The sequence below is a fragment of the Polypterus senegalus genome, chromosome 15 (genome assembly GCF_016835505.1).
Source record: "Polypterus senegalus isolate Bchr_013 chromosome 15, ASM1683550v1, whole genome shotgun sequence".
In the NCBI taxonomy this organism is placed as follows: Eukaryota; Metazoa; Chordata; class Cladistia; order Polypteriformes; family Polypteridae; genus Polypterus; species Polypterus senegalus.
Window position 1 is genome coordinate 87,879,262 of NC_053168.1, and position 26,450 is coordinate 87,905,711.

Here is a 26,450-nt window from a genome sequence, read left to right on the forward strand (position 1 = left end):
TATTACCCAAGCGTACGCAGTTAATAGTTTTCTTGCCACCGCAAGGACATTTAGTCTACATGTCAACATCAAACCTCCTTTGTTTTTTTAATGTGAGCAAGTGGTAGCTTTGATCATATGATGCCGGTTCAGCATCAATTACAAACTAGTATGGCACACATCACAGGAAAGCTTTCTCAAAATCCCGTCTAAGGGTTACCTCCCACTGCTTCCTGAGGTGGATTTCTTTGGGAAACCTTCAAAGTTTGAGAAACGTTAACAGCAAACAACAATCTACATAGTTAGTGACTAAACACGTTTAGCCAAAACGTTGTTTGGAGGCTCACTTGAGCACATAAATGTTAGCCTGGCGTAGCTAAAATTAAAATTATGAAACAGGATTTTCTAATGGCCAAATATAACCAAAACAATTGTTCAGCCTTACCTAAGAAATGTAATTCCCCGGGATCTGGTTTGGAGCATACAGCGGTTTGTACAATCCCAAGCAGCACATGCATGAGGCATCTTTATCCATTACTTCACTCCACAGCAGTGCCACTCGCAATATGGCTGCGACGTTGACATACGATGCTGCTGGTCATGCGGCGTCTAGTAATTCTATGTCTATGATCCCAAGATCCTTCATGTCAACTTTCACAGCCTTCCTACTTCCGTTCCCACCTCATAAATATGTCTGTGTTTCTCCCATTGGTTGTCACTTGTGTATCCCATAAACTGACCGTTGTTTTGCATTTTTGACTGTGGTTTACAGTATATGGGGACGGAAACCCCAACCCTTAAAACTTTGTTTCTGTGTTTTCTTCACACAGAGTATTACTTTATATTTAAAGACAGATATAACTGTCACCTTGGAGCATTTTTTCAATGAACCACTCTACTAAATATCTGATGTACTTTACAGATTTGTTGCGATGACCTGTAATATCTACATTACATAAGTACACAGTTCAAGAATGTGTTTGTGTTTACAGATTAGACATAAATATGGTAGACTGTGTTAAAGACATCTTAAAAGTAGTGTGGGTGTGGAAAAAAAAAAATCATGATCAGCAAAAGCAAGAAATAATCCTCACTGAAGGGGGAAAAGATGTCACAGCATGTATTTAGATTGCCACTGAAATCACAATTTTTGTTTTTACAAACATTTTCTCAGAATCCACTGATAATTCAAATAATTTATGACTGGTTTAACATCATTATTAACACATTCTTAATATGCAATGTCTAGAATCTGTAGAAGTAGACTGTTTTGTACTGTTGGCTCAAACATGACTTTTTGTCACTAAATAAAAATCTGTGCTCTTTAATTCATATTGCTTTTAAAAATAAATTACTTATTACATTTTTCACATCTTTGAACTGTGTTAAACAGAAACATTTATAACTGCCCAAATCTTTTATACTGTATTATAGTACATTTTACTATGAACAGATTTTCTATGGATGTTTTTGGAACAAAAAGAGAATGAGCAGACAGGCATTAATAGTATACAGCAGAATTTGATTATTTTATAACATGTACACTTACATATGCACATAGCATGGATATCCAATTTTATAACTGTTTACTTGGCATTCAAAATCCATGTTACAAAACTGGAAAATATGCCAAAAACACATTTTCTCTCTACAAGTAACAACTTACCTGATGTGTAGCATTAAAAAGAAAAACTATACAATTACAAGGATTAAGGCTTTCATTTTTCTTGATATTTGTTTTCATATATATTAACACTAATTGTGTTTTTTCTTTCCGGCAATTCACTACATAACCTACAGAACCAACAATAATGTTTCTCACTTTCAAAAATTATATATTAGTGTTAAAACACACACACAACCAGAACAAAATCACCCTATTTCCTGTTTACAGTGATTTTTAAAACACTTTCTTAATCACACTATGTAATACATTGCACTTAAGGAAAAAGGTGCTAGGACTCTTCTTCAGGTAGAGTTTCCTTTAATGGTTCCACTGAATTGTAATGCTCCCCGAGTCCATATGCATGCCTCATATATCTAAGTAATTAAAATAAAAAAAAGAGATACATAGTGAATTATCATGAATAGAAAACATTTATTTTAGTTGAGGCATTAAAAACTCAATATCTAAAAGAGAAATATTTTCTTTTTGAGAAATAAATTAAAAAAGACACAATATTTCCACTTTGACAAATAAATACAAAAGAGCATTTTACTTCCTAAAGGCCAATTAAATTATTTTAAAATAGTGAATATGCCAAAAACACTAAAACTAAATTTTTTACACAGTGGATCTTAAACTTGGTCTTGGAGCTCAACTGTTGCTGATAATTTCTGATACTGAAACCAATAAATTCTATCCTTTCTGTCCAAGTAATATTTTAAAAAAATTGCCTTTTCACCAGCAAGACTGCTTCTCTTTTCATTTACTATATTTGACACAGCTGAAAAAAAGGTGTTCAAAGTCTACACTGGTACAAGGGTGCCAATAGGTACTTGCGCACTGCCTTGGCAAAAGTTGGTAAACAGGCTGCATTGCTTTTCCAATACTGGAGGGCATAGTTATTTCTGGAGATAGGGGGCGTGCTGAGAAAAAAACAAAAAAAAAAAACAAACGAACAACAAATTTACAAACGTTTAATTATATTATAATAAAAGATAATAAATTAATAGTTTGACCAGATGTGTGGTAAAAAAAAAACCAAAAAACAAGACAAACGCCTATACCAACCACGCCATTAATAAAAACTTGTGACTTTGAAAGTTTGACATATAATTATTTGGATTATGTAAAGGGCATTCTATAAATTGTGATGCAGATGGACTTTTAAGAGATGCAGCACAAGCTGTTCCACAATGAAACACTTTGTAACACAGGTGTGCCTTGAAATATTGAGAGATTGCTGTATATTTTAGGGTCATTTTGTTTTAAAGTAATGCTTACATTAAAACGAGTAGATCTTGTCTTAAAATGTTTTACAGTTTAGACACAGAAGATATATCTTTCACAAGGTACAAAACTTGAAGCTGCATTCTACCAAGCAGGCGAATCTGTTCCTCCTTTTTGTTAAGTACCCACTATATTAAATTCCTCCAATATTTTTCCACAGCGACTCGACTGTCTAAGATGGAAAAACCCACAAACTGCGCCGCTGCAATAGCAGTTTTGCAGGTCATCTGGCAAACAAATTGTAAAAACTTGACGCAAAAGGTGAGGTGATGCCATTAACGTGTTCTTTTTCTCCTCAGCTAATGTTTGTGGAGCAGTTTGCCCCACACTCTTAAGTTATGCACATTCTCAGCAAGCCGCTGTGCCAACTGCGACTTTTCAGCAAATGCACGATGATACTGATTGGATATTAGGAAGCTGAAGTGTATGGATTTTTTTTAATTAAATCTGGAACAAAGTTTTTTTTATTATTAATAATTCGGGACATCTGGTCTTCCTAATTAGTATGTTTATTGTTAAAAATTTTAGGATTCTGTTATTTTAATTAAATGTGGTTTTGCGGTAGCATACAAATTCTCTTCAAGAATTTCTTCATACATCTCCAGGAAAGAAGCAGCAACATCTCTCAGAGTGCAAATCTTTATCTATTATGGTTCGCTGTTGCTCTCTGCATCTCCTTCACCAGCTGACATCTCGAGCAGTTGTTTCTCAAGTGCTTCATGCGATTGTTTTTTGGTATCTCGGTCACAAAATCGATCTTTGTACCGTGGATCAAGTACAATAGATAAATAGGATAGTGACATGGAGAATGCATCACTGAAGCGTTATGTGACAGCCTCCGAAAGTATGATTTTTGCCATTTGAACTCTGTCTTGTCACACTTGCTAAGCAAACTTTTAAGCACTTCAACAGACGGAATCACGTCCGCAATTTTAGATGAATGCGCACTTATGTCTTTAGTAAGTTGCTTGAATGGTTTGAGTATAGTAATCATGTTTTCCACAAGTCCCCACTGATGCACTATGAGACAGGCAGGAAACTCGCATGCAGCACCATACTTGGCAAGAGTGCGCTTCTGATCAACCAGACTTTTCAGCATATAAGTGCTGTTCCGACAAGAGTAGGCCCGTCCTGCGGAAGCATTCTTGTTGGGGTACCAAGGTCTGTTTGTATTTCTCTCAGCCACGAAATAGCGAGCAGTGAGTGCTTAAAATGAGTAACTTATTCGCCTCCCAGTGACAAAACAGTCCGAGATGCTTCTCTGGCTCAAAAAGCCTTCATTTACAGCAAGCTGCAAAGTGTGAGCCATGCAGCTTAAACTTTTAATTCCACTTTCTTCCATAGCTTTTGCAATATTGCAAGCACTGTCGCGAAGCACAACATGCACATTACTTTTTGAAATGTTCCAATTCGTTAAAATGGAATCGAAATCTAGTGCAATGAAAGTTGCAGAATGAGAACCGTAGAAATCATTATTATGCAAGACCATTCTTTTTGCCTCCAAATTTTCGTCAATCCAGTGTGTCATTAGATTTAACATACCCATGGGGCTGACCTCTGAGCTCTACATATCTGTAGTGAAGCTAATGCTGGTGACATTGTTTCTTAAAAGCTTGGGGATATGTATAGCAGTCATATCACATAATGCAGGCAGTGAGAAATCTGCAAAGTATCACCGGCTTGGAAGAATGTACTGTACTGAGGTTCTAAATGATGTAGTAGCCGATGAAATCCCTTGTCCTCAGCTAGGGAAAAAGGTTTGTTATCGAGTGCAATCATTTCCATTATTTTAGTAGTTATGCCATTAGCTCTGGTGCAGTCCTGAGGAAATGTCTATGTTTTGAAGGGTTTGCTGTATGAGGCTACCACTAGAGAGCCCGGTAACGTCTGATTTAACTTTCGTTTTGGTAGCATTAGTTGCTAAACATTTTGGGTATAATTCATTATTGTGGTTGTTCATAATGGGTAATTAAATTTGTGGTATTGAAAGACTTAATTCTGCAGCCTCCTCGCATTTTCATTTTTGCAAAAAGAGCAGGTAGCAACTCTGTGGTCTTCCTTTTTTACAGAAAAATATGACAACATGATAGATCCTGTCAGCAAAACTAGGAAACCCCCCCTTTTTTTTTTGGTTAGCGCAAGGAGCTGTGCTTACATGCATGTTTTTCTGCTTCACCGAACAATGAAAGCAACATTTTATTATTTAGTGAACTGACAATGTTGACAAGCCCGAATTATATCGGTTGGCTGTATTGGTTAAAATGTACACATCTGTCCGATGTCCATTTTTTGTTGTCATTTTTAATGAACATCGGCCAATAACAATACAGTTCCCGATATATCATGTATCTCTAATCACAAGGAATATACAAGACCCTGCAGAGCGTAAGGTTCCTTCAGTTTTTAGTGAAGCATAATGCAAGTAAGTTCTGGATAGTTCTTTGTCTAGTATTTAAAGTAGGATTTTGCATCTTTTAACAAAAGCCATTAGGCACAGTGGTGCTACAGGACAAATGCAGAGAAACCACAGGTTAACATTATAGCCGTTTCAGAAGAAATAAACTACTTGAGTTATGGCAAATATGCTTGTATTTTTGCAGATATTTTAAAAATTTTTAAATACAGATTAAAAATTAATTTTATCTAAATAAAATAGTACACAAAAATAATACTTACATAAGTATAACAGGTTGATTTTCATATTCCTCACCAATAACTATTGAAGGTGCCTCAGCCTGGATTACTTCCATTGGTGTCTTAAGAATGTGTGAAAGTGCTCGTAACTGAAAACAAAAAAAGATGTGGTACGCACTTCAAAAATGTAGATTAAAGCCATCTATTCTAAAAACAGCTTTAAGTTATCTCATGAGTGGTAGCTTATTTTGTGAACTTCTTCCTAACAAGCCAATTCTATTTTTTCTTTTTATAATCTTCATCAACTTTCTCAGGTAATTTTCCTAAAATACAACTTGCAACTTAAGGATAAATCAGGCATCACATATATAGTATATAAAATAAGGGAATATTAAGTGACTTTCTCAGAGAGACAGTGGGACGGAGGTGGAAAATGAACCAACAAAACTAAATATGAAGTCTATCTTCCTAGCCACTATACCACAAAACCAGTAATCTTATGCCAAATCAAAACTTTATTAGATACACATTAAGTAATAGCTAAGGTTTCCTCATTTTCCTTCAATTATTGGGGCACTTACCACATCACAGTTTCAAGAAAGTTCTGATAACATATCATATTGACCTTGGCTCACAAAGCCTCCAATGAGTTCCACAGTTTTTGCAAATTACCCAGGTGAGAATCTCTAATTAAGATGTGCCGTCTGTTTGGGATATAATGACTGTGATACCAGGGTTATTAAGCTCAATTCAGAGTCGTTCCTGGAACCATTCCAGGATCTTCCCAGCTATGCACCATGGAACATAATCCTGATGACCAAGTCAATTCTTAAATGACTACATGTATGGACATAAATTGCAATAAGTTTCTGATGACCTATGACATTCTAGTGTCATGAGGAACCCAACATGTGCCACACATCATTTCACTCCTACAAGGCAGTACTGTTACAAATCTTTTCTCTCTCATCAGTATGAGTCAAGAATCAACAGGAAGCAGTGTTTGGTTTGCAAAGCATTCAACAGCAACACATTCTTGGTTTTCACCAACAGGGACGGAATTCAGTTAGGTCATTGGCTGCCATACCAATTGTAACAAAGTATGTTAAGCTACAAATTTTGATATACCTGTTTTAGTAGTACTGTTTTATTTCACCAGTTAAACACTGTAACCTGCCCACGTCTGGCCAGTCTACATGTGTCACACTCGTGATAGTATCTCTTGGGAAAATATCAATAAGGCTCCTGTTACTCATGCATTTGGACACTTACAATCATGATGTGAATAAAAATATCTAAGTCTTCAGTCTTGCCATTGTCCCTTAGAATGACACATCCAGTATTTGAAGATAAGATACTGCCAGTACTGACCACTAGTTAGGCAGGAAAGAGTAGTCTACCTAATAAAGCTACCAGGCAGCGAACAGTATTAAGCAAAACGTATAAAAGCAAACCCCTGAAAAACACAAGAAGTCTAAGCAGCAAACAAATTCATGGTCAAGAAATACTCGGTCACAATTTAACATAATGAACATTAAAAAATGCATTTTGATAAAAAAAAAAAAAAAAACAAAACACTTGTTTCTATAATTGTATTGGTTAAAATTATAAGATTATGTATTTATTTGATATTTTACATTAGATTTACCTCAAGCTGTCCTCCCCAGGCTGCTGTACTTCCTATTTCTGTACAGTATTTTTCAAATTCATCTGTATAAATAGACACAAATGAATAATAAGACCAGATGATAAATACGTGAATAAGAAAAATAATGGGAACAACAAAACAAAAATACATTTTTTTTTACTTAACTTTTCTAATTTATGAAACAAAGATTTTAACCACATTTAAAATAACTGCCTTCCCTTTACCAATTAAGTGCATTTTAATCAAAAACAATTAAACTATAAGGCTGTAAGCAACTTTGATTGATGCTAGGCTAAGCATATGCTATTATCTTTAAACACTGAACCTCTCAGAATACCTCTATTTTATGCAACCAATTACAGTCATAGGGAGCAAGAAACTACTCCAGCAGCACTGCAGTAGAAAGTTGGGACCATCTCTGTTTTAAACACCAGTCTATCTAGGGGGTATGCTCAGGCATGCACCTATAAACACCTTAGATTGGTCAATTAATCTAACATAAATGTATCTGGGATATTAGGCATCAGCACAATTTCTATATGTAACAAGAAACTATATAAAAAAAAGTTTTATTACACCAATTCTTCTTTTCTTGTCTTAAAACTTTACTTTCCTTAGTATTTGGTAATGTAAAGATCTCAAAAGACAATCTACCTGCAATGCGCATTTTAAAATCTGGAAGGACAAAAGCTAAGGTGTCTTGATACATAGGTATGGGGAAATCTATTTTTGGGAATGGATAGAAGGTGAAACTAAACTACAGAAAGCTGCAAGTGATACTGAAGGTCTTCAAGGAAAATGGATCAAGACGGCAAGTGACAGTCCAGATTACAATTAAATGTTTATATGGTGCACTCATGCTTAAAAATTCAAGAAAGAATACAAAGCAAGCAAGGACTGGCTCAGCATGTGATTTCTAGGTGAAGATTGATCTGCAGATGTTTGTTAAGATGCATAAATTCCATATAACACTGTTCAAAATTTTGGACCTCATCAGGTATCTGATATTTACGAAGCATTAAATAAAATGCAGCATGTTTAAACCTGCTTGTTCTAACTCAGGAGTATGGCCTGCTGAAGTCTATACTGGCACCACTGGGCAAAAGTAGGGAAAAACTCTGAACAGGGTATCAGTATAACAGAGGGCCCAGTCACACACATCCACTTTCACCACTGTGAAGTCCCTGCAAGGTTTTGAGAAAGAGAGAGAAAGACTCCCAATTCACATTATTTCACCTACTCCATCCTACCTGATGTGTATACATCTCCTGTGCATGGGTTTGTTAAAAATGGGAGGAAATCTTCTGAATGGTCTCTCATATATTTAGCTGTCTGAGCTCTAAGCTCTTGGACATTCCAATTGAGGCCCTTGCATATCAGCTGGTCTTCAATAGCTCTGTACATGCAGTGGCCATCAGACGGAATTTGCTTGATCTGTAGATGTCGTTGAGCCAATCCCTGAGAAAGCTTCTGATATTCAAGATGCCGAGCTCCACTTAGGTTCTCAATCTCAGCTTCAGCTATTCTGTTTTCTCTCTCCTTTTCTATCGCAGCCTTTTTATCCTGAAAATAAATTAAAAAGAACAGTATTAATTTTACAGTATACCATTTCAAACAGTTTGGCTATCTGACAAATTTGTTAAAATTAACTTATTTTGACATATTCCATCATGAGAGAATATTAAGTCAAAAAGAAAACCAACAGAATAGTAACCTGATATGATACATTTGCATACAAAAGTTGATTTCTATTCTTTATTCTATAGTTTTAAAATTCTAGCATTTCCAGGGTAACAAGGAAGTTTGTCATATACTGCAGACTAGCTGTATATATCCTAGCTAAGTGAACATTACTAATGTTTTTGAATATGGCCAATCTCAATTCCTAAATAGGCAAGTGGAATGTATTGAGTGCCGCAGTTCTGTGAGGAAGCCCAATAAAATATTAATAATTATTACTCCGATATTAATTATTGTTTATTGACATTATCATTAGCAGTTTCATGGAACTAAACATAAAAACAAACATCAAAATAAGTTGAATACTAATCATCAATGGACGGCACAGTGATAGCACTGCTGCCTCGCAGTAAGGAGACCTGGGTTCGTTCCCAGGTCCTCCCTGCGTGGAGTTTGTAGGTTTTCCCTGTGTCTGCGTGGGTTTCCTCTGGTTGCTCTGGTTTCCTCCCACAGTCCAAAGACATGCAGGTTAGGTGCATTGGTATCCCTAAACTGTTCCTAGTGTGTGCACGTGTGTGTGTGTGTGTCCTGCGGTGTGCTACCTGGGATTTGTTCCTGCCTTGCGCCTGTGCTGGCAGGGATTGGCTTCAGCAGACCCCCGTCACCCTGTGTTAGGATAGAGCGGGTTGGAAAATGACTGACTGACTGACTGATCATCAATCCCAAAAACCCTCAACCAGTTTAATAAAAACAGCATAATCTACTGTACTTTTTTTTTAAAAAAAAAGATTAAATTTAGCTATTTACCAGATAAAATAGAAACTATTCCCTGTTACTTCTTAACTTTGTTTTCCAAGATTGTAGTAGGATTGTGCTACAGATCATTTTATGCAGCAGACATTACTAGTAGCAGTCTAATGCATCCTCCAAGACCTTTAACACATCTAAACAAGATGCTGGGCTTTTTTTCTCATTTTCGTACTTAAACCTTTTCTCCTTATTCTTCCTTTTTTACATTACTTAGCACTGCTTTCAGCCTTGTTACTTTTTTATACTGACTTCATTTTTTAGTCTTCGATAGATAAATCATGAACAGTGACTTTAGCTAAAACAAAGCAGTCCTACAAATCCCTACAGGTGTTTATATGCTTTCTGAATCTGTAGATTAAATATAATAAATTGATCTTTGAGAGTTCATCCCTGGGAACTAACAACTGAGAACCTTTCTCCATCTAGGCAATATCGAACTGACTGTGTGATTTGGTGAAGACCCACCCAGAGCTTTAGGAATGGCTTTTTACTATTTTCCAAAATGATTACAACTTTTTCACAGATTTTTGGTAATTTCATTTGATTGTTAAATATGTCACTCAAACTAGTATGTTGACAACTTCAGAAATGATGTTGGAAAGGTAACACTGTTTGGTTTTTTAATGAACTATCATTTTTATTGTTAGTGAAGCAATGAGTTTGACATCTGTGGCAGAGCGATGGACGCTGAGCAGGCTTCTGTCAATCATGGAGAATCCACTGCATCCACTGAACAGTATCATCTCCAGACAGAGGAGCAGTTTCAGCAACATACTGCTGTCACTGTCCTGCTCCACTGACAGACCGAGGAGGACGTTCCTCCCCCACACTATGCGACTCTTCAATTCCACCCAGGGGGGTAAACGTTCACACTATACAAGATTATAGACTGTTATACCTGCCTCACACTCTCCACCTTGCATTTTTCAGCTTGTACTGCTTTTTTTTATTGCTCTTTAATTAGTATTGTTTTAATCAGTATGCTGCTGCTGGAGTATGTGAATTTCCCTTGGGGATTAATAAAGTATCCATCTATTAGAAGTCAAGCACAATTACTAAAAATATTAATAAGCAAGATTTTGAGGCAGCTCTGGCCCTTTCTTTAAGAAAGATGATGAAGAAGGGGCCCGAGCTGTCTCGAAAGCTTGCATATTGTAATCTTTTTAATTAGCCAACAAAAGGTGTCATTTTGCTTGACTTCTCATTGCATCCATTATGGCTATCAAGTTACAACACCCTAGAGGAAAATAATTAATGAGACATTTGGAAAGGTTGCTACTACATCTTTTCTTATCTTTCTTTTTTGGGTTTGGCTATTAAACTTAAATGACAGCAAATGAACTAAAAATTCTCCACGACAAAGAAAAATAATAATAAAAATATATATATATTTTTTAATTTAATTAAAAGGACTAAGAAGAGACAACAACAGAAATCACATAACACAGAAGCAGCCAGTCTCAGTTTTTCTTTAGGGTTTTCCAGGGAAAACAGAGAGGCTTACTTTCAAGTTTAAATTTACTTATTTGGCTAATGTTTTGTCCAAAGCAATTTACAACATTCGAGATAGAATTGGACACATTTCTTTTGTTTTTTCACCTGCAGCACAGGTAATTGAAGTGAACTGTTCATGGTCATACACATAGACATAGAATTACTAGACGCCGCATGACCAGCAGCATCGCATGTCGACGTTGTCGCCATTTTACAAGTGGCACTGCTGTGGAGTGAAGTAGTGGATAAAGATGCCTCATGCATGTGCTGCTTGGGATTGTACAAACCGCTGTACAGTCCAAACCAGATCCCAGGGGATTACATTTCATAGGTAAGGCTGAACAATTGTTTTGGTTATATTTGGCCTTTAGAAAATCCCGTTTGATAATCTTAACTTTAGCTACGCCAAGCTAAGCTAGCAAAGCTATGCATTCATTTGCTGCAGTGAGCCTCCAAACAACTAAACATATTTAGTCACTATGTAGATTATTGTTAGCTGTTAACATTTCTGAATACTCTCAAATCACAGATTGGCAACACACGGAAAAAGCTATGTAAGACAGTTTTGTTTCAAGAATTTTAGATCCTATCCTGTATATATTTAAGTAACCACATTGTGTGCGTTAGAGAGAGAGGAATTAGTGAAATGTTTTCAGAAATTATTAAGCCAATTTGTACACAATAAAATTTGTTTATTTTTGTCATGGAGTATATCATTTCACTGTTAAAGAAAAGACTAGACTGCCAGTTGCAGTCTTACTATTTTGACTTTCAGACATTGGTTAAGTTTTCATCTCAATAATTGCCATTATTAGTGTACAAATGGATACAAATAATTGCGATTAAACAATTCACCAAAATTTGTTGTATGTAAACGATACTGTTTTAAACGTTATTTTTTTCATCAGAAAACCTGGTTTCCACGTCTACCTGTATTAGTTTAAATTGCACTTTTGCCACTCGCAATATGGCAGACGCGCTAACGTATCATGTCGACTGGGCAACATAGTGAATGCGGGGTAGGAAAGCATGACTGATCTTGTCTCTACCAGCTAGTGTGTAGAATATCATTCTCCCAAGTTCAGTTGAGTATTGCTTCACCAGAAGAACATATACACACACACACACAAATGGTTGTATGGTTGTATGGCAGTTCAAGACTCCTGACTTGGAGGGAGAGGACGCTGGCGCTTGCTGTTCGCCGCTTCTCCTGCTGCTGTTTTTATTTTTATACGGACTATTTTAGTAACCCGAAGGCTGTTTTTTAAACTTTAGTTTTTTACCTTTGGTTTTTTTTTTGGCGTTTTTTAGCACTGCTAAGACGTTGAGTGCTTTCTTGGACGTCTGCTCTGTGGTCTCGATACACTGGATTTTTTGAGTCTGGTTTCGCTGCCTCTGCAGTTATTTTTTTGGCTGCATCTCGGCGTTTGGCGCATGGCTAGCTTGTTTTGCTAGTTTTCCAGCGACCGGCATGAAGCTAAAATACACCATCCTGCACTTGTTAAGTCATAACAATTATTCCATTCCAACATGCATTGCAGCCATAAAAGAATTCGGACTTCTGCGCCGACCACACTATATCCACAGAAGTTCTCGGCGAAAGTTTATTTACCATCAACCTAGCTGTTCTGCTTCATCCATTCCATCTGTATGGACCGCTGTCGCTCATCAAACACATCATCAGAGCGATGTTACTCCAGGTGTTTGTAGCATGGGAAACACCACGAGATTTCTGTCGGTCAGCTTCGGACATTTTCCCGAGGACGCTATCCACCAAGCAGGACAGAAAACGCGGAGTGAATCTCACTGTGTTACAGCCATTACAGAAATTTACTACACCAAAAATGCTCAAAATAGAACTTTTTAATTCACAATCTCTCACAAATAAATCAGTCCTTATACAAGATCATATTATGGACAAAGGCTTGGATTTTATGTGCATAACAGAAACATGGCATCAGCCAGAGGTTTTTTTAGCACTAAATGAAGCTTGTCCCTCTGGTTATAGCTACCTGGAGAAAGCCCGCAGTATTGGACGTGGTGGTGGCCTAGCTGTATTATTTCGACAGCAACTGGATCTGTCTCCCCTCACTGTGCCTACACTGTCTTTATTTGAATGCCTTGCATTTAAGTGTAAAGTCCCTTTCCCCATGACGATGTTGCTTATTTATCGACCCCCTAAACCAAACTCAATGTTTATCTCCGAGATGCATGATTTTCTTACATCCATCTGTACCACTTCTGCCAACATTATTATACTCTGTGACTTTAATGTTCATGTTTTTGTTCCCACACATTCCAGAGGGCAGATCTTGGATCTGGTTATTACAAACTCTGTACCCATTAGCAACCTTTTTGTGTATGATCTGGGGGTGTCTGACCACAAGGTCATTTCGATGGAGCTGTCACTCCCTTGTTCCCCCACAAAAGCAAAGCGACAAATATATTACAGAAATTTGAAAAAGATCAACCCAGATACTCTGAGCAAAGATCTTCAGAATCTCTCCTCTGTTGAATGTTCCTCAGTCACTGAGTCAGTTGACTTCTACAACCAATCCCTCAGTAGTCTACTTGACTTCCATGCCCCTGTCAGATATAGAACTGTCTGCTTCTCACTTTTAGCCCCCTGGTATACATGTGAGCTGCGGAAGATGAAGACAACTGGGCGTGTTCTTGAGCAACGTCTACAGGCCTCAGGACTCACTGTTCATAAGCAAGTTTACAGAGAAAATCAGAAGGCATATGCAAGAGCATTGAGAGCTGCAAGATCACAGTTTTATTCGAATATCATTAACAATAGCTCTGGAAATTCAAAGCAACTATTCTCTACCATTAATCGCCTATTGAAACCACAATTTCAATCTCATCTGGAAGCTACAGAGGAGAAATGCAATAACATCATTACTTTCTTTAGGAAAAAAGTGAATACCATCTGCTCGTCTCTATCGAGTTCCTCTGCACTACCTGTCTTGATGGATGACCCACAGCCAGGGAATTTGCAACCTTTCAGCTGTTTCTCTAAAGTTACACAGCAAGAGGTTGAGGTCATTGTCAGAAAGATGAAACCATCAAATTGTGCTCTGGACCCTTTTCCTACAGTTTTGGTTAAATCCAACCTTTGTGCTACAAGTCCCCTGATTACCAGGATAATAAATCACTCTCTCCAGACTGGATATGTTCCCGCTACATTGAAATCTGCTATCAGACCACTTTTAAAAAAATCCACCTTGGATCCAGAAGTACTTGCAAACTACAGGCCCATTTCTAACCTCCCGTTTCTTTCAAAAGTACTGGAAAAAGTAATTGCTGCACAGCTTCAGTCTCATCTAAAACAAAATAATTTGTTTGAGAGATTCCAGTCTGGTTTCCGCCCCTGCCACAGTGTGGAAACAGCTCTGGTTAGAGTCACGAATGACCTGCTGATGTCGGCTGATGCTGGTTTTCCATCGCTTCTCATCCTGTTGGACTTGTCATCGGCCTTTGATACTGTTGATCATAACATTCTGCTTCACAGATTACGACACACTGTTGGACTCTCTGACTCTGTTTACAACTGGTTCTCATTTTATCTTACTGAAAGAACGGAGCATGTTGCCCTGGGAGAGGCTAAATCCGCTATACACAATGTCACCTGTGGTGTTCCTCAGGCCTCTGTGCTCGGTCCCATTTTGTTTATATTGTATATGCTTCCCTTGGGCTGTATCATCAGCCAGCATGGTATATTACTTCATTGCTATGCAGATGATACTCAGCTCTACCTCAGGATAAATTCAACCTCCTCGTCTACTCTGCCATCATCCACTTTGACCATCTGTTTGGAGGAGATAAAGTCATGGATGAAGCAAAATTTCCTGCAGCTGAACACTCTAAGACTGAAGCTATTTTAGTAGGCACCCCACACCAGGTTAGGTCATCTAACATCACCAGTATTACCTGTTCTGGTCAGGATATTCCATTGTCAACATCCATTATATACCTTGGGGTTAAAATGGACTCTCATTTGACGTATGAGGCTCATGTCAAACATCTGTGTAAAACGTCTTATTTTCACCTCAGGAATATAGCAAAATTGCGTCCAGCACTCACGTTTGCTGATACAGAAAAGTTAGTCCATGCATTTGTCTCCTCCAGGCTGGACTTCTGCAATGCACTTCTCATTGGGACTACTGGAAAAACCCTTCAAAAGCTGCAGTATATTCAGAACAGTGCTGCTAGGACCCTGATGAGATTGCGTAAATACGATCATATTACGCCCATTCTTAAATCTCTTCACTGGCTCCCTGTTTCATTTAGAATTGATTACAAGGATGCCCTTCTTACCCACCAGTGTATTTATGAGGATGCCCCTCCCTACCTCAAAGAACTTATTTCCTTACATACGTCCACACGCAACCTTCGCTCTGCATCAGTAAATCTTTTGAAAACTCCTAAGACTAGACTTCATACCATGGGAGATCGAGCTTTTTGCTCAGCTGCACCCAGACTGTGGAATGCTCTCCCTGAGTATCTGAGGACGCCACAGACTGTTGATGCTTTTAAATCTGGTCTTAAAACTTATCTTTTATCAGAGCTTTCGGGTCGAATTAATTTTGTAGCACTTTGAGATTTGTTTCAAATATAAAGTGCATTATAAATAAAATGTATTATTATTATTAGTTCTTAAATTAAAAGGTGGTACATCCTCTTCTCCTTAACTAATTTCAGGCAGTTGTCAAAGAAAGTCAGCATAAAGGACAGAAGGTATGAGTCAACAGTAGTCAGCATTAATGGGTAGAATTGCAAAAGTTGAGAAAATCATTCTTGCATGTATTACTTAACTTTATCCACTAGATGGCAGCAAAAGACAGTAATATGTAGAGAGTTCAGCTGACTTCAGCAGTAAATTTGCCTATTTGACTCATAAATCCGGCCTACCTTAAATCCACTCGCACCTCTCCATCAGCATCTTTCGTCTTGTAAATGTGTCAATAAACCCAAGCAGCCTACTATCCCATCCTCCCACTGCCACAGGAAGTGCAAAAACCTCTCCCAGCTGATTTATCAGGGAGTCAGGTACCTAGAGCTGTATAGGCTAAAAAAACATTATTTGGAACTCATGCTTTTCATGCGTGTTCCGTGTATACAAAGATCTATGTAAGTGTAGGATGACATTAAATGCAAGAAATGTTGAACACATTCCTAAAAGAAACCTTTGCCATAATTTTAGTACTAACGACAAAATTTTGACAGGAAGTGTATAATGTGTGAAGACTGGAGTCCATATAACAAATAAGCACTTTCAGAAAAGATACAAATATAACAGAACAAGTGTGCTTTTATTCAAGAGTTTAACTGAAGAAAAATAAAATCAGGTTACTGTGGTTCGGTGTAGTGACTTTTTTGATAGTACAGCAGTAAAAACTGCTGCCTCCTATTCAAAAGGTTGCCAGTTTGAGCCTCCCTGCATCTCAAAATAAACATTTTAAGTAGTGTGCTGGTCTTATTGTTACTATTATACAATAAAAACATACATTTGATTTGAGTCTGTTACAGCCAGTGTAAATGTATGGTACTTGTAAAGGTTACCTTTTTTTTTTTTATTTAGTTTAATTCTCTCAGTCACGTTAACGCTCGTCCTGATCTGACACTGTTAGTTTTTAAATAAAGATGTGCTATAACAGAGATGAACTCAGATGAGGACGAGGGTTCTACATTGGAGAAAGAGAACAGAAGCACCACCATTGCCCCCACCCCACAAGAAATGTCCACTCACATATAAGAATAATGCAGCTGCATCAGGCGTAAAGGCGAAAGATGGCCAGTCAGTCTACCACACACCTGTTCTCCAACGAAGCAGCACGGCTTACAAAGCTCGCCAAGTATCGTGCAAAGATCTGTTTGTGATTGTCTTTACATAAGAAACATTTATATGTTACTTATATAAAAGCCAGATCGAATGTTATTTACCTTGATTTATTTACTTAACTTCCTACAGCGTAAAGTCACAAGTAAACTGCAGCGCTTCCTCTGTTTGATTGACAAGGGCAGTTCTTACCGCTATACTATCAAAGAAGTCGCTACAACGAACCACATTAACCCGATTTTCTTTTTCTTCGGTTATGGTCTTGAATAAAAGCTCGCTTGTTCGGTTATATTTGTACCTTTTGTGAAAGTGCTTATTTGATATTTGGACTTCAGTCTTCACACCTTATACACTTCATGTTAAAATGTTGTCGTTTGTACTAAAACATGGAAAAAGCTTGCCTTTTAGGAATTTGTTCAACACTTCTTGCATTTCCTGTCATCCTACACTTACATAGACCTTTGTAGACAAGGAACACACGTGAAATTAATGTGTTCCAAATAACAATATTTTTTTAGCCTATACAGCTCTAGGTATCTGACTCCCTCATAAACTAGCTGGGAGAGCTCCTTGCACTTTCTTCAGCGGTGGGAAGATGGGATAGTAGGCTGCTTGGGCTTATCGACACATTTACAAGACAAAAGACGCTGATGGAGAGATGCGAACGGATTTAAGGTGGTCCGGATTTACGAGTATTTTTGTAAGCTTTGGGAATTCTAGTGTTAACACCTGGAGGCTGCATGTTTTTTTTTTTTTTTTTCATTCAGACACTTAACAGCCCTATCAACTGGTTACAAGTGGCCAATGAACATTATGAAAGGCATGACAACAAGGTGTACCATATACCATATCCATTCCTGTTACAAATCTCAAACAAATGATCATTTATGGGAGCTCCTGTAAAACTTTAAAATTTCCCCTTGGGTGCAAATAAAGTATAATCATTAGCATCGTTATTTACAGGAGACTGCACAGCAGTGCTGGAGACAGTATTTTCACTAGAAAAATTACAATACTAAAAAATGAATTTGGATTTTGCACTCTCTCCAGTCTATAGCTCAATATGATTCAATTTAGATTTTTGGCTCATACCCAATTTTTTGCTTGACTGTTCAAATTAACTTTACAAATTATTAAAATTCAGTACTAGAGTGTATAGATATCTAACCTGGATATGCCCTGTATGAATACACTTATCAAAAAATACATTTTCCAAAAAAAAGATAGATGTGAACTACTAAACCACTATGAACACCAACAGCATGCTGGCTTTCTGCTTTTTTTTTCAGTGTTGGAAGTCTGAAAATTTAGCCAATGAAACTAAGGAAGAGATATAGAAAATAAAAGATCACAGTTTCTACTTTGAGTAGATTTATTACTGCTGTATCTGTATGTACAAACTTGTGGATGAAAGAGAGTAGCCAGGACTAAGGATAAGATGTGGAGAGTTTTGATTTATTATAGTAGTTTGCCAGGATCTGTGTGTTGAGGATAATGTTCAATTATTTATATCAACATCAGTTTGCAAGACTCTCAGAAATCATGCACTTGTTGTACAAAGTGTTTAATAGGACCAACATATTGCTAATATTTCATCAGCACACTGTGTCTGTACTGAAATCCTTCTCCTATTTTCAACACTGAGATATAATTAAAGTTGCATAAACATTGAGATAAAATTAATTGGGGAGTGTAAATTTCAGTCAATTTTAATTCAAGCATTTAAATGCAAGTAATATATGGATTTGGTATCACACAAAAGTAGTATAAATCTGATTTCAAAAGTTCTGATTCTGTGTGTGTGTTTTATTTTTTGACTTTCACATTTTTCTAAGAAAGATTGGATTTGTACCATAAAAGGGTTGAAAAATCTGAGGTGAAGTGCACTCACTTGCTGACCTTTGCCAATGAAAGCATAGCATTGTTTTATATAAGAAATTTAACAAATTAGAGGAGACCAGTCCATCAAGCTTGTTTGTTTAGCCAATAGCTAAGCTGTTCCAAGTTCCAAAGCAGAATGCTGTAATTAAAAAAAGTCTACATTACTGAATTTGTTCCTTCAAACATAGCCTCCTTGTGCTTTTCCTGAAGAAATCGTAGAATAACAAGCTACTTAAGACAAAGCAGCCAGACCCACTAGTATGGTTCTTAGAGACAAGTGTTTCTTAAGCAGAATTAACATGCCAAGTGAGACAGGCCAGCTAAGAAAGAGGTTTTCATTGGCAAGGTACTTTAAGCAGAAGCAACAAAAAAGTAAAAAAATGGATTACATTTCCCAACTACTGTCTCCAACTACAGGTAAATAAAAACAGAAGTTAAAACTTCCGTTTTCTTACTAGTAACAAAAAGCTAATTACAGCACTATGTAAAAACAAACCACAATTCAGCTCAAAATGTAAAGGGAAGAGTCGGATGCACACTTGTCAAACTGCAGTTTTTCAAATTCTCTTTAGCCATGGCTATTTGCTAGTTTTTTTGTCTTTTTTAGTTTAGGTGCTATAATGTGACAGAAGTGTATAAGTTACTTCTACTATTTAATGTGAAAAATAAAAACAAAAAATATTCAAATATTTAAAATCTTCAATGTCTAAAATGAACAAGGGCCAATGTAACACCTGCTTTGAATTCTACAGTGCCCTTCCATTTGAGCGCTATGCTTTATAGCCTGAGCTACAGAGGGTACTTGTCTTTAAGCATAAGTAAATAATGCTTAATATAAAGAATGAAAAATCTGTCAACTGTACTGTCGTTTTTTCTTCTTTCAGCCGTTTGTCTCAAGAAAAGAAAGAAACATTAAAAAACAGAAAACCTGTAACTTTTCTACAGTGCAATATTCCATACTCTAAACATCTCTACTGTGGCTACTAGTGAGGGATATTATTGGTTGCAATATTGATGCAATTCTTAAACAACACATTACACACAGAGCTGGGTACAACTGCTGGGTACACCTTCACAAGTGTCTCCAACTATTGTCCTGCAAAAAGTACTAGATCATGTATAAAGCACAACAATGTCACCATTAGCAGTGCACATTGTTCTCCTTCCTATCTGAAATGGAAGGATTTTTCTAAAGAGAGGGGGGGATCAAGAGAGTAGATGGGCGTTGGTCGCTCAGCGCAAAAACCAGCTTCAAGAAGGAATAGTACTGGAAATATGGCCAGAGGGTTATGCTGACTTGTTTTTCACTTGTTTTTCACTTCGAGGGGCTTTTACTGTATTTTTGTGTGCCTTTTGGTACCAGACGCCGTCTCCGTCAGGATAAAGGGGCATGCTGACTTGTTTTTCACTTCAAGGGGTTTCACTACGCAATTCTTATTTTTTTTGTGTGCCTTTTGGTACCAGGTGTCGTCATCATCAGGACCAAGTGCAAAACAACACCGCGTCCCGTGGAAAGGTGTGTGTGCTGAAACTGATCACTTCTGTATACACTGCTTGCACGTAAGCCGCTTTGGGCAAGGACGCTCAATTAGTATATAAGGGAAGGTTTCGCCCTCGGTTTCTTTGGAGGCTCAACCGTGGGGACAGCGCGCACCACCCGGTAAATGAAAGGCAAAATGGGTTGGTCCTTTGACAAGACTGACAAGCGGGCCCCCTCAGTCTACTGGTCTGGGATGATGGCTCTGTGTCTTTTTATATGTCTGTAAGTATTGTTTTGTTTTGTATGTCTGCATTATATGTGTTTGATTATTATAGTTGATTAAGTAAATAAAATAGAAGTATTGGACCTCTTCTCTCTGATTCTTTGCCTACTTATGTTCTAATCCCTGGAACCATTTTCCCGCAACAAAACACTATCTTTCTGGGTTTTAGTGGTATTTTTTTTACTGCAAATGCTTGGTCTGCAGGACTCACAATAACACAGTATATAACAAACAAAGTACATACCCTTCTCTTCTGGGCTTTAGAAATTCGACACGATTTCAGATTCTGTTGCTCTCCACTCTCCATGGATAAACACTCAATCCCATTTTCAAGTGGCTTAATCTGTGCATTAAATGACATACAAAGCTTTACTTTAGAAAAGAGTAATAAAATATATATTCAGTATACTGCCTATTATTACAAATATAGTAGTAATAACCAGAAATGAGTATTAGGTTACTATACTTATACCATATCACTACACTTACAGTACTTAACACTACAAATCAAAATGACACATATTATATATATATATTTTGTCACAGGCGGCTGGTGGTGGAGCCCAGCCGGGATGCCCGAGGGGACCGGAGGAGGGCTGCTGCCTCCTCCCGACCACGAGGGGGCGACCACCTTGGTTTTGTTGGTGGCCTCGGGTAGGTGCCCCGGAGCCTGAAAAACCCTGGAGTCCAGCACTTCCGCCACACCAGGATGGGTAGCACAGCTAGTAAACAAATAAAACAAAGGAATGGTAAAGTGGGGAACAAATACAGCTGTGTGTGCTTCATTTTTTTTATTTTTGGACCTTGGGGAATTCACTGTTAAATCAGAAGCAGGGCAGTGTGGCGTACCGATTTATATACATTAAAACAGTAACATACGTGTACTACAGACGTGAACAAACAATAACAATTGTCCCCACAATGCTTGTACAGCTGGAAATGGGACCTTGAGCCTAAGCCTGATCTTGAAGAAACCAGAACTCTTACAGGGCAACAGCACATTAATATTAAAACCGCCAATTAACCTAACATGCAGGTCTTCGGAAAGTGTGATGAAGCTGGAGTACAAACACAAATAGCTAAATTAAGCAAACTCCACATGGTAACTTCTGTAGGCCGCAAACCAAAAAAGTCCCAAAATCTGTTAGGCAAAAGCCCTCTCCAAAATTCCACTCCATTTTTGAGATGTCCAAGTGCCCAGTCTATAGAAACAAAGGCAAATGTTTTTCAATTAGCAAAAACTGCACAACCAAAAGTACTAAGTAACTTCAGACTGATGGCCTTAACTTCTCCTATCATTAAATCCTTTGAGAAGTTAGTTAACAGTCAACTACAAAACAAAACCCAGGCTTAACCTGGACGAATAAAAAAAACAAAAAAAAACACACAACATAGCTGTTTATAGATTTTCCTGCATATTTTTAATACAATCCAGAAACACATTTTATTTGACAAACTGACTGATAAATTATGTCCGGAAGGGTGGATTCTGGACATTTTACCTAACAGAACACAAAGCTGTTTTTCTGGTAGTACTGAAACATTCATGGGGACACCAAGGTAGCAGTTTGTCACCTCTTTTGTTTATCTTATACACCAATGATTAAAGGAGTTCACACAATGACAGACATATCCCGAAATGTGCCTGTGTGTCTGTCACTGCAAGTCTTCTACAAGATAAGGATAGCCACAGACCTGTTGATAATGAGTTTGTTCAGTGCTGCAATTGTTCCTTTTTACAGCTAAATATTTCTAAGGATATGGTTAGGTCCCTCCCACTATCTCAGCATTAATTAAAGGGGAGACAGTGGACATGGAGAATCACTACATATATCTAGGGACAGTCATTAATAACAAGCTAAACTTTGATCTAAACAGTAAACAAATTTGTAAGAAGGGCAGACATGGTTATTCTCTCTCAGGAAACTCAATTGTTTTAATGTGGAGAAAACAATAACAATTTTTTTTATAAGGCTTTTATTGAATCTGTTATAACATTTGTTTTGATATGTTGGTTTTGTGACCTCAATAATAAGAATATAACCAATTTTAGCAACATTTTAAATATAGCAGTAAAGTTATTGGTTTGCAGCAGACCTCTGTCACTAAGCTGTATTACAAACATGCCAAAATAAAGTATGACACAATTCTCTCAGACAGTTGCCATTCTCATTTTTCTAAATTGATAGCTATTGCCATCAGGCTGCAAATTTAGGTTGCTGCGGGTAAAAAACAACAGATTTCAAAATGTTTTTATTCTCAGTGCTTTAAGCATTTGGAATTCTGTTACTTGTTGGGATGCTTCTAAATTTTGAATTACTATTTTATGTACTGTTAAAGATGACTATTCTTCTTTGTAAAAATCCTGAGTGTGTATATACTATAATACTGGTTGTCGGTTGTACAGTCTTGACTTATATTCTTGATTCGGTGTAACAATATCTTATGCTTGGTATGTTCTTGCTGCAAACAAATTTAACCATTGGATAATAAAGTCTAACCACTCTAACAACTGCATCACTGTCTCATCCCTTCTCATTTAGTATACCTTTGTTAAACATAGATATGGCCTGCACTTCTTAATACATCTGTTGATCTTGATGCCAGTACTAGGCCCATTCTGCTTGTGTGTGCAGTATGCAAGTTCTACTGGTGTTTGAATGGGTTTTCTTCAAATAACCTTTTCTCTCCATACCTCAAAATCCTGTGTTTCAGGCTAACTGATTAGTGTAAACTGGCTAAGTGTGAGTTTGAGTGTGGATGTGAGTGGATTCAAGTGTGGGTCAGGATTATTAAATTTAAAGGTGTGACGTTAGGGTAGGCAATGGCAAGCATGCTCATTAAATGTACGTAAAGAGTGTAAGAACGTTAAAATGTTACGCAATATCAAAAGAAATTCTTAAAAATGTAAAGAAAACCATATTACCGTCTCTTCATCCACTTTATTTTTCAGTTGTTTCAACTCTTCCTCGTGTTTCTGATCCAACTCTGCTTCAAGCTTTGCAATTTCTTCTACTAATTGTTTTCTTCTCTTTTTATCGTTTTTGGGTACAGCATTTTTCATACTCTGAATTTTGGCTAAAAGCACGAAAATGCACAAGTGTTTTTTTAATCATTTGTTTCAGCAGTGCCCATATCGTATACATTTCAAAGGACGACTATTTATAAATCGTGTTTAACTGGTGAGCACCAGAGTGCATCAATTAAACTACCAGCCCATATAATGTTTACGGGAAATTTGACAAACCATAGTTTTTAACATTAACAACTAAATGCTTAAAAGGCGTACATGCAGGATTACGACCAGTTTACATTTTCCAGGTAATAGTGAAAACAATCTAAGCCACTGTGTTGTGTGACACATCGCACTATTGATCTCATCTGCAATACTTTAAAACAGTTTTCACCACTCGCACCTACCTTGCAAATCCTTCTTTTCTTTGCGGTGCTGCTTTATGAACGACTCTTCGTCGGCTTCTATCTCTTCCATTATGCCTGTATATTGTACAATAAAAATGTAAACCAATAATTTTATATCGTTCTGGACAGTATATCTCTGAAGATCAACCACGAGAATCTCTTAACCTTTCACCTTTAACAGTATTTCTTTATCAACGGGATTGGATATCACAACAGGGTCAAACTACGCTGGAGCCAATGAAAGACGAGAAGGAATCACGTGGCAGATGCGTAAGGTCTTACTGATATTGTAGTTTTTCTTTGGAAGAAAAGTCTTCAAGCTGTAACGATACGGTATTTGAAATTAGGTGAGGTGAGGTGGCGCACCCACTAAACGACGAACCACCCGGATTGGGACCCGAGTGCAGCCGTGCAACGCGTGACACCTCAGCACCACACTGGAGATTTCCACAGTTGTACAAAACAAGGACAGTGAAATGTCATTGTGGCAAACTTCGTCACTAGCTAAAACAAAATATAATTCGAAGGAGAAAATGTAAGATTAAAAAGGGATGAGGGGTCAAAATAAACACGTAGCCTATAATAGGTATGGTTGCATAGCGTACAACTTAAATGCAAACGTCCCAGTATGTTAAATGTAACGTACATAACGTGGCATAATTCCCGTAGCTTAAAGTATGTATATAGCCTGTGCAGCACATATGCAGAATAAAACGACAAGGATACAAATGAGTGATTAGGCAGAGTTTAAAATTTGTATGACCTGAGAGGAAAAAACAAAAATCCTCCGCCTCTTAGTCCTGGCCATATGGCTATGTAGACATTTGACTGAATGCAGGCACTGGAAAGGTTTATGGCTTGGGTGAAAAATATTTTTCTGATTTGCCCTGGATCTGCCCTGATCAGTGTCCTACAGGATTGACAATGTTATCTTGATGATTTCTTCAGCACACTGGACCACTCTTTGCAGGGATTTGTGCTCCTGGGAGTTGCAGCTACCAAACCAGGCAGTAATGCACTCAAATAAGCACCAACCCTGCAATAGCACTGTAGAATACTTTCAGTATGGCAGGGAAAATTGAGATTTTCCTTACTTGCCTTAGGTGATACTGCTGCTGCCTTAGTTTCTGTACCAGAGTGGAGATATGATTATCCCATGTCAGGTCCTATGAAATACTGTATGCACAACAAGATATCTATAGCTGATGACTCTCTCCACTAGAGACCCATAGATCCTGTGGCTTGTAGCTGCCCTGCTGCTTCCTCATGAAGTTTGCAATCATTTCCTTGGTTTTGGAGACATTCAGGTCCAAGTTGTTGGACTGATACATTGGAGACAGCACTTTCACCACATCTAGGTAAGCAGATTCATCCTCATTGGAGGTCAAGCCTGCATCCACCAAGTCATTTATAAGTTTCATTATTGGGTTGGAGTTGTGCATAGATGTACAATCGTGAGTGTACAGGGAATGCAGCAGAGGATTCAGGACACAACCTTGTGGAGCATCAGGGATGAGGGTGTCAGAGATGATGCGGCCAACTCTCATCCTCTGTGGTCTGCCAGCCAGGAAGTTCAAGACCAGTCCCAGAGGGATGAACTCAGTTCCAGATCCCTGAGCTTGGTGGCCAGCCTTTGGAGGACTTATATTATTGATAATATAATTATTAATTTATATAATATGAGTTAATATCATTTGTAGAAAATGGATTAAGTGGGTCTGAGAATGCTATGTCTACTAGAAGAAATTTCTGCATCAAACAAGAAAACTGATACAGTAATACTAACACATTAAAGATTATTCAGCATATGTACTGTATATATGCATACATGAATATACTATACAGTATACTGTATATGTAACATTTATATACTGGCACCCTGTCCTGGTGTTACTTTTGGAGCTTGCACCCAAGTGTCTCGCCTGAAACTTAACTCTTTTGGATGATTGCTGGGATATACTTCAGCTACTCAGCCCTGGAAAAGCTGGTTAAGAAAATGGATGGACGGATGAATAACTAATATTAATAATTAATTGTTTTGCATTACAAAATAAACTTCCATGTTTGAAGAAGGGCAGTGGCTTACAAAATGGTATATAATGTATTATTTATTAAGTACAGCTAGAGATTATGAAACATACAGTAACACAGACTTCTCAAAGCTGCTTAACCCAATTTGGGGTTGAGGGGACTTGAGTCTGTTACAGCAACATCAGACACAATAGTAATCAGTCACAAATGAATCACTAGTCAGCTGTGTGACCTACTCACACAGCTACAGAGGGCTAATTTACAATAGACATTAAACCTAAGACACACCATAGAAAAAACAATAAAAAAAAGGCA

General features: G+C 37.5%; 1 protein-coding gene across 1 annotated transcript; it reads right to left on the minus strand.

Moving 5' to 3' along the window:
• Positions 1–1,029: 1,029 nt before the first annotated feature.
• otud6b (OTU deubiquitinase 6B) lies at positions 1,030–24,294 on the minus strand. Its single transcript, XM_039737009.1, has 7 exons — positions 24,105–24,294; positions 23,611–23,762; positions 20,929–21,027; positions 8,465–8,777; positions 7,215–7,276; positions 5,609–5,715; positions 1,030–2,019 (listed from the first exon to the last, which is right to left on the minus strand). The coding sequence occupies exons 1-7, from the start codon at positions 24,172–24,174 to the stop codon at positions 1,935–1,937; spliced, it is 888 nt and encodes a 295-aa protein (XP_039592943.1). The 5' UTR covers positions 24,175–24,294; the 3' UTR covers positions 1,030–1,934.
• Between the last annotated feature and the right edge of the window lie 2,156 nt (positions 24,295–26,450).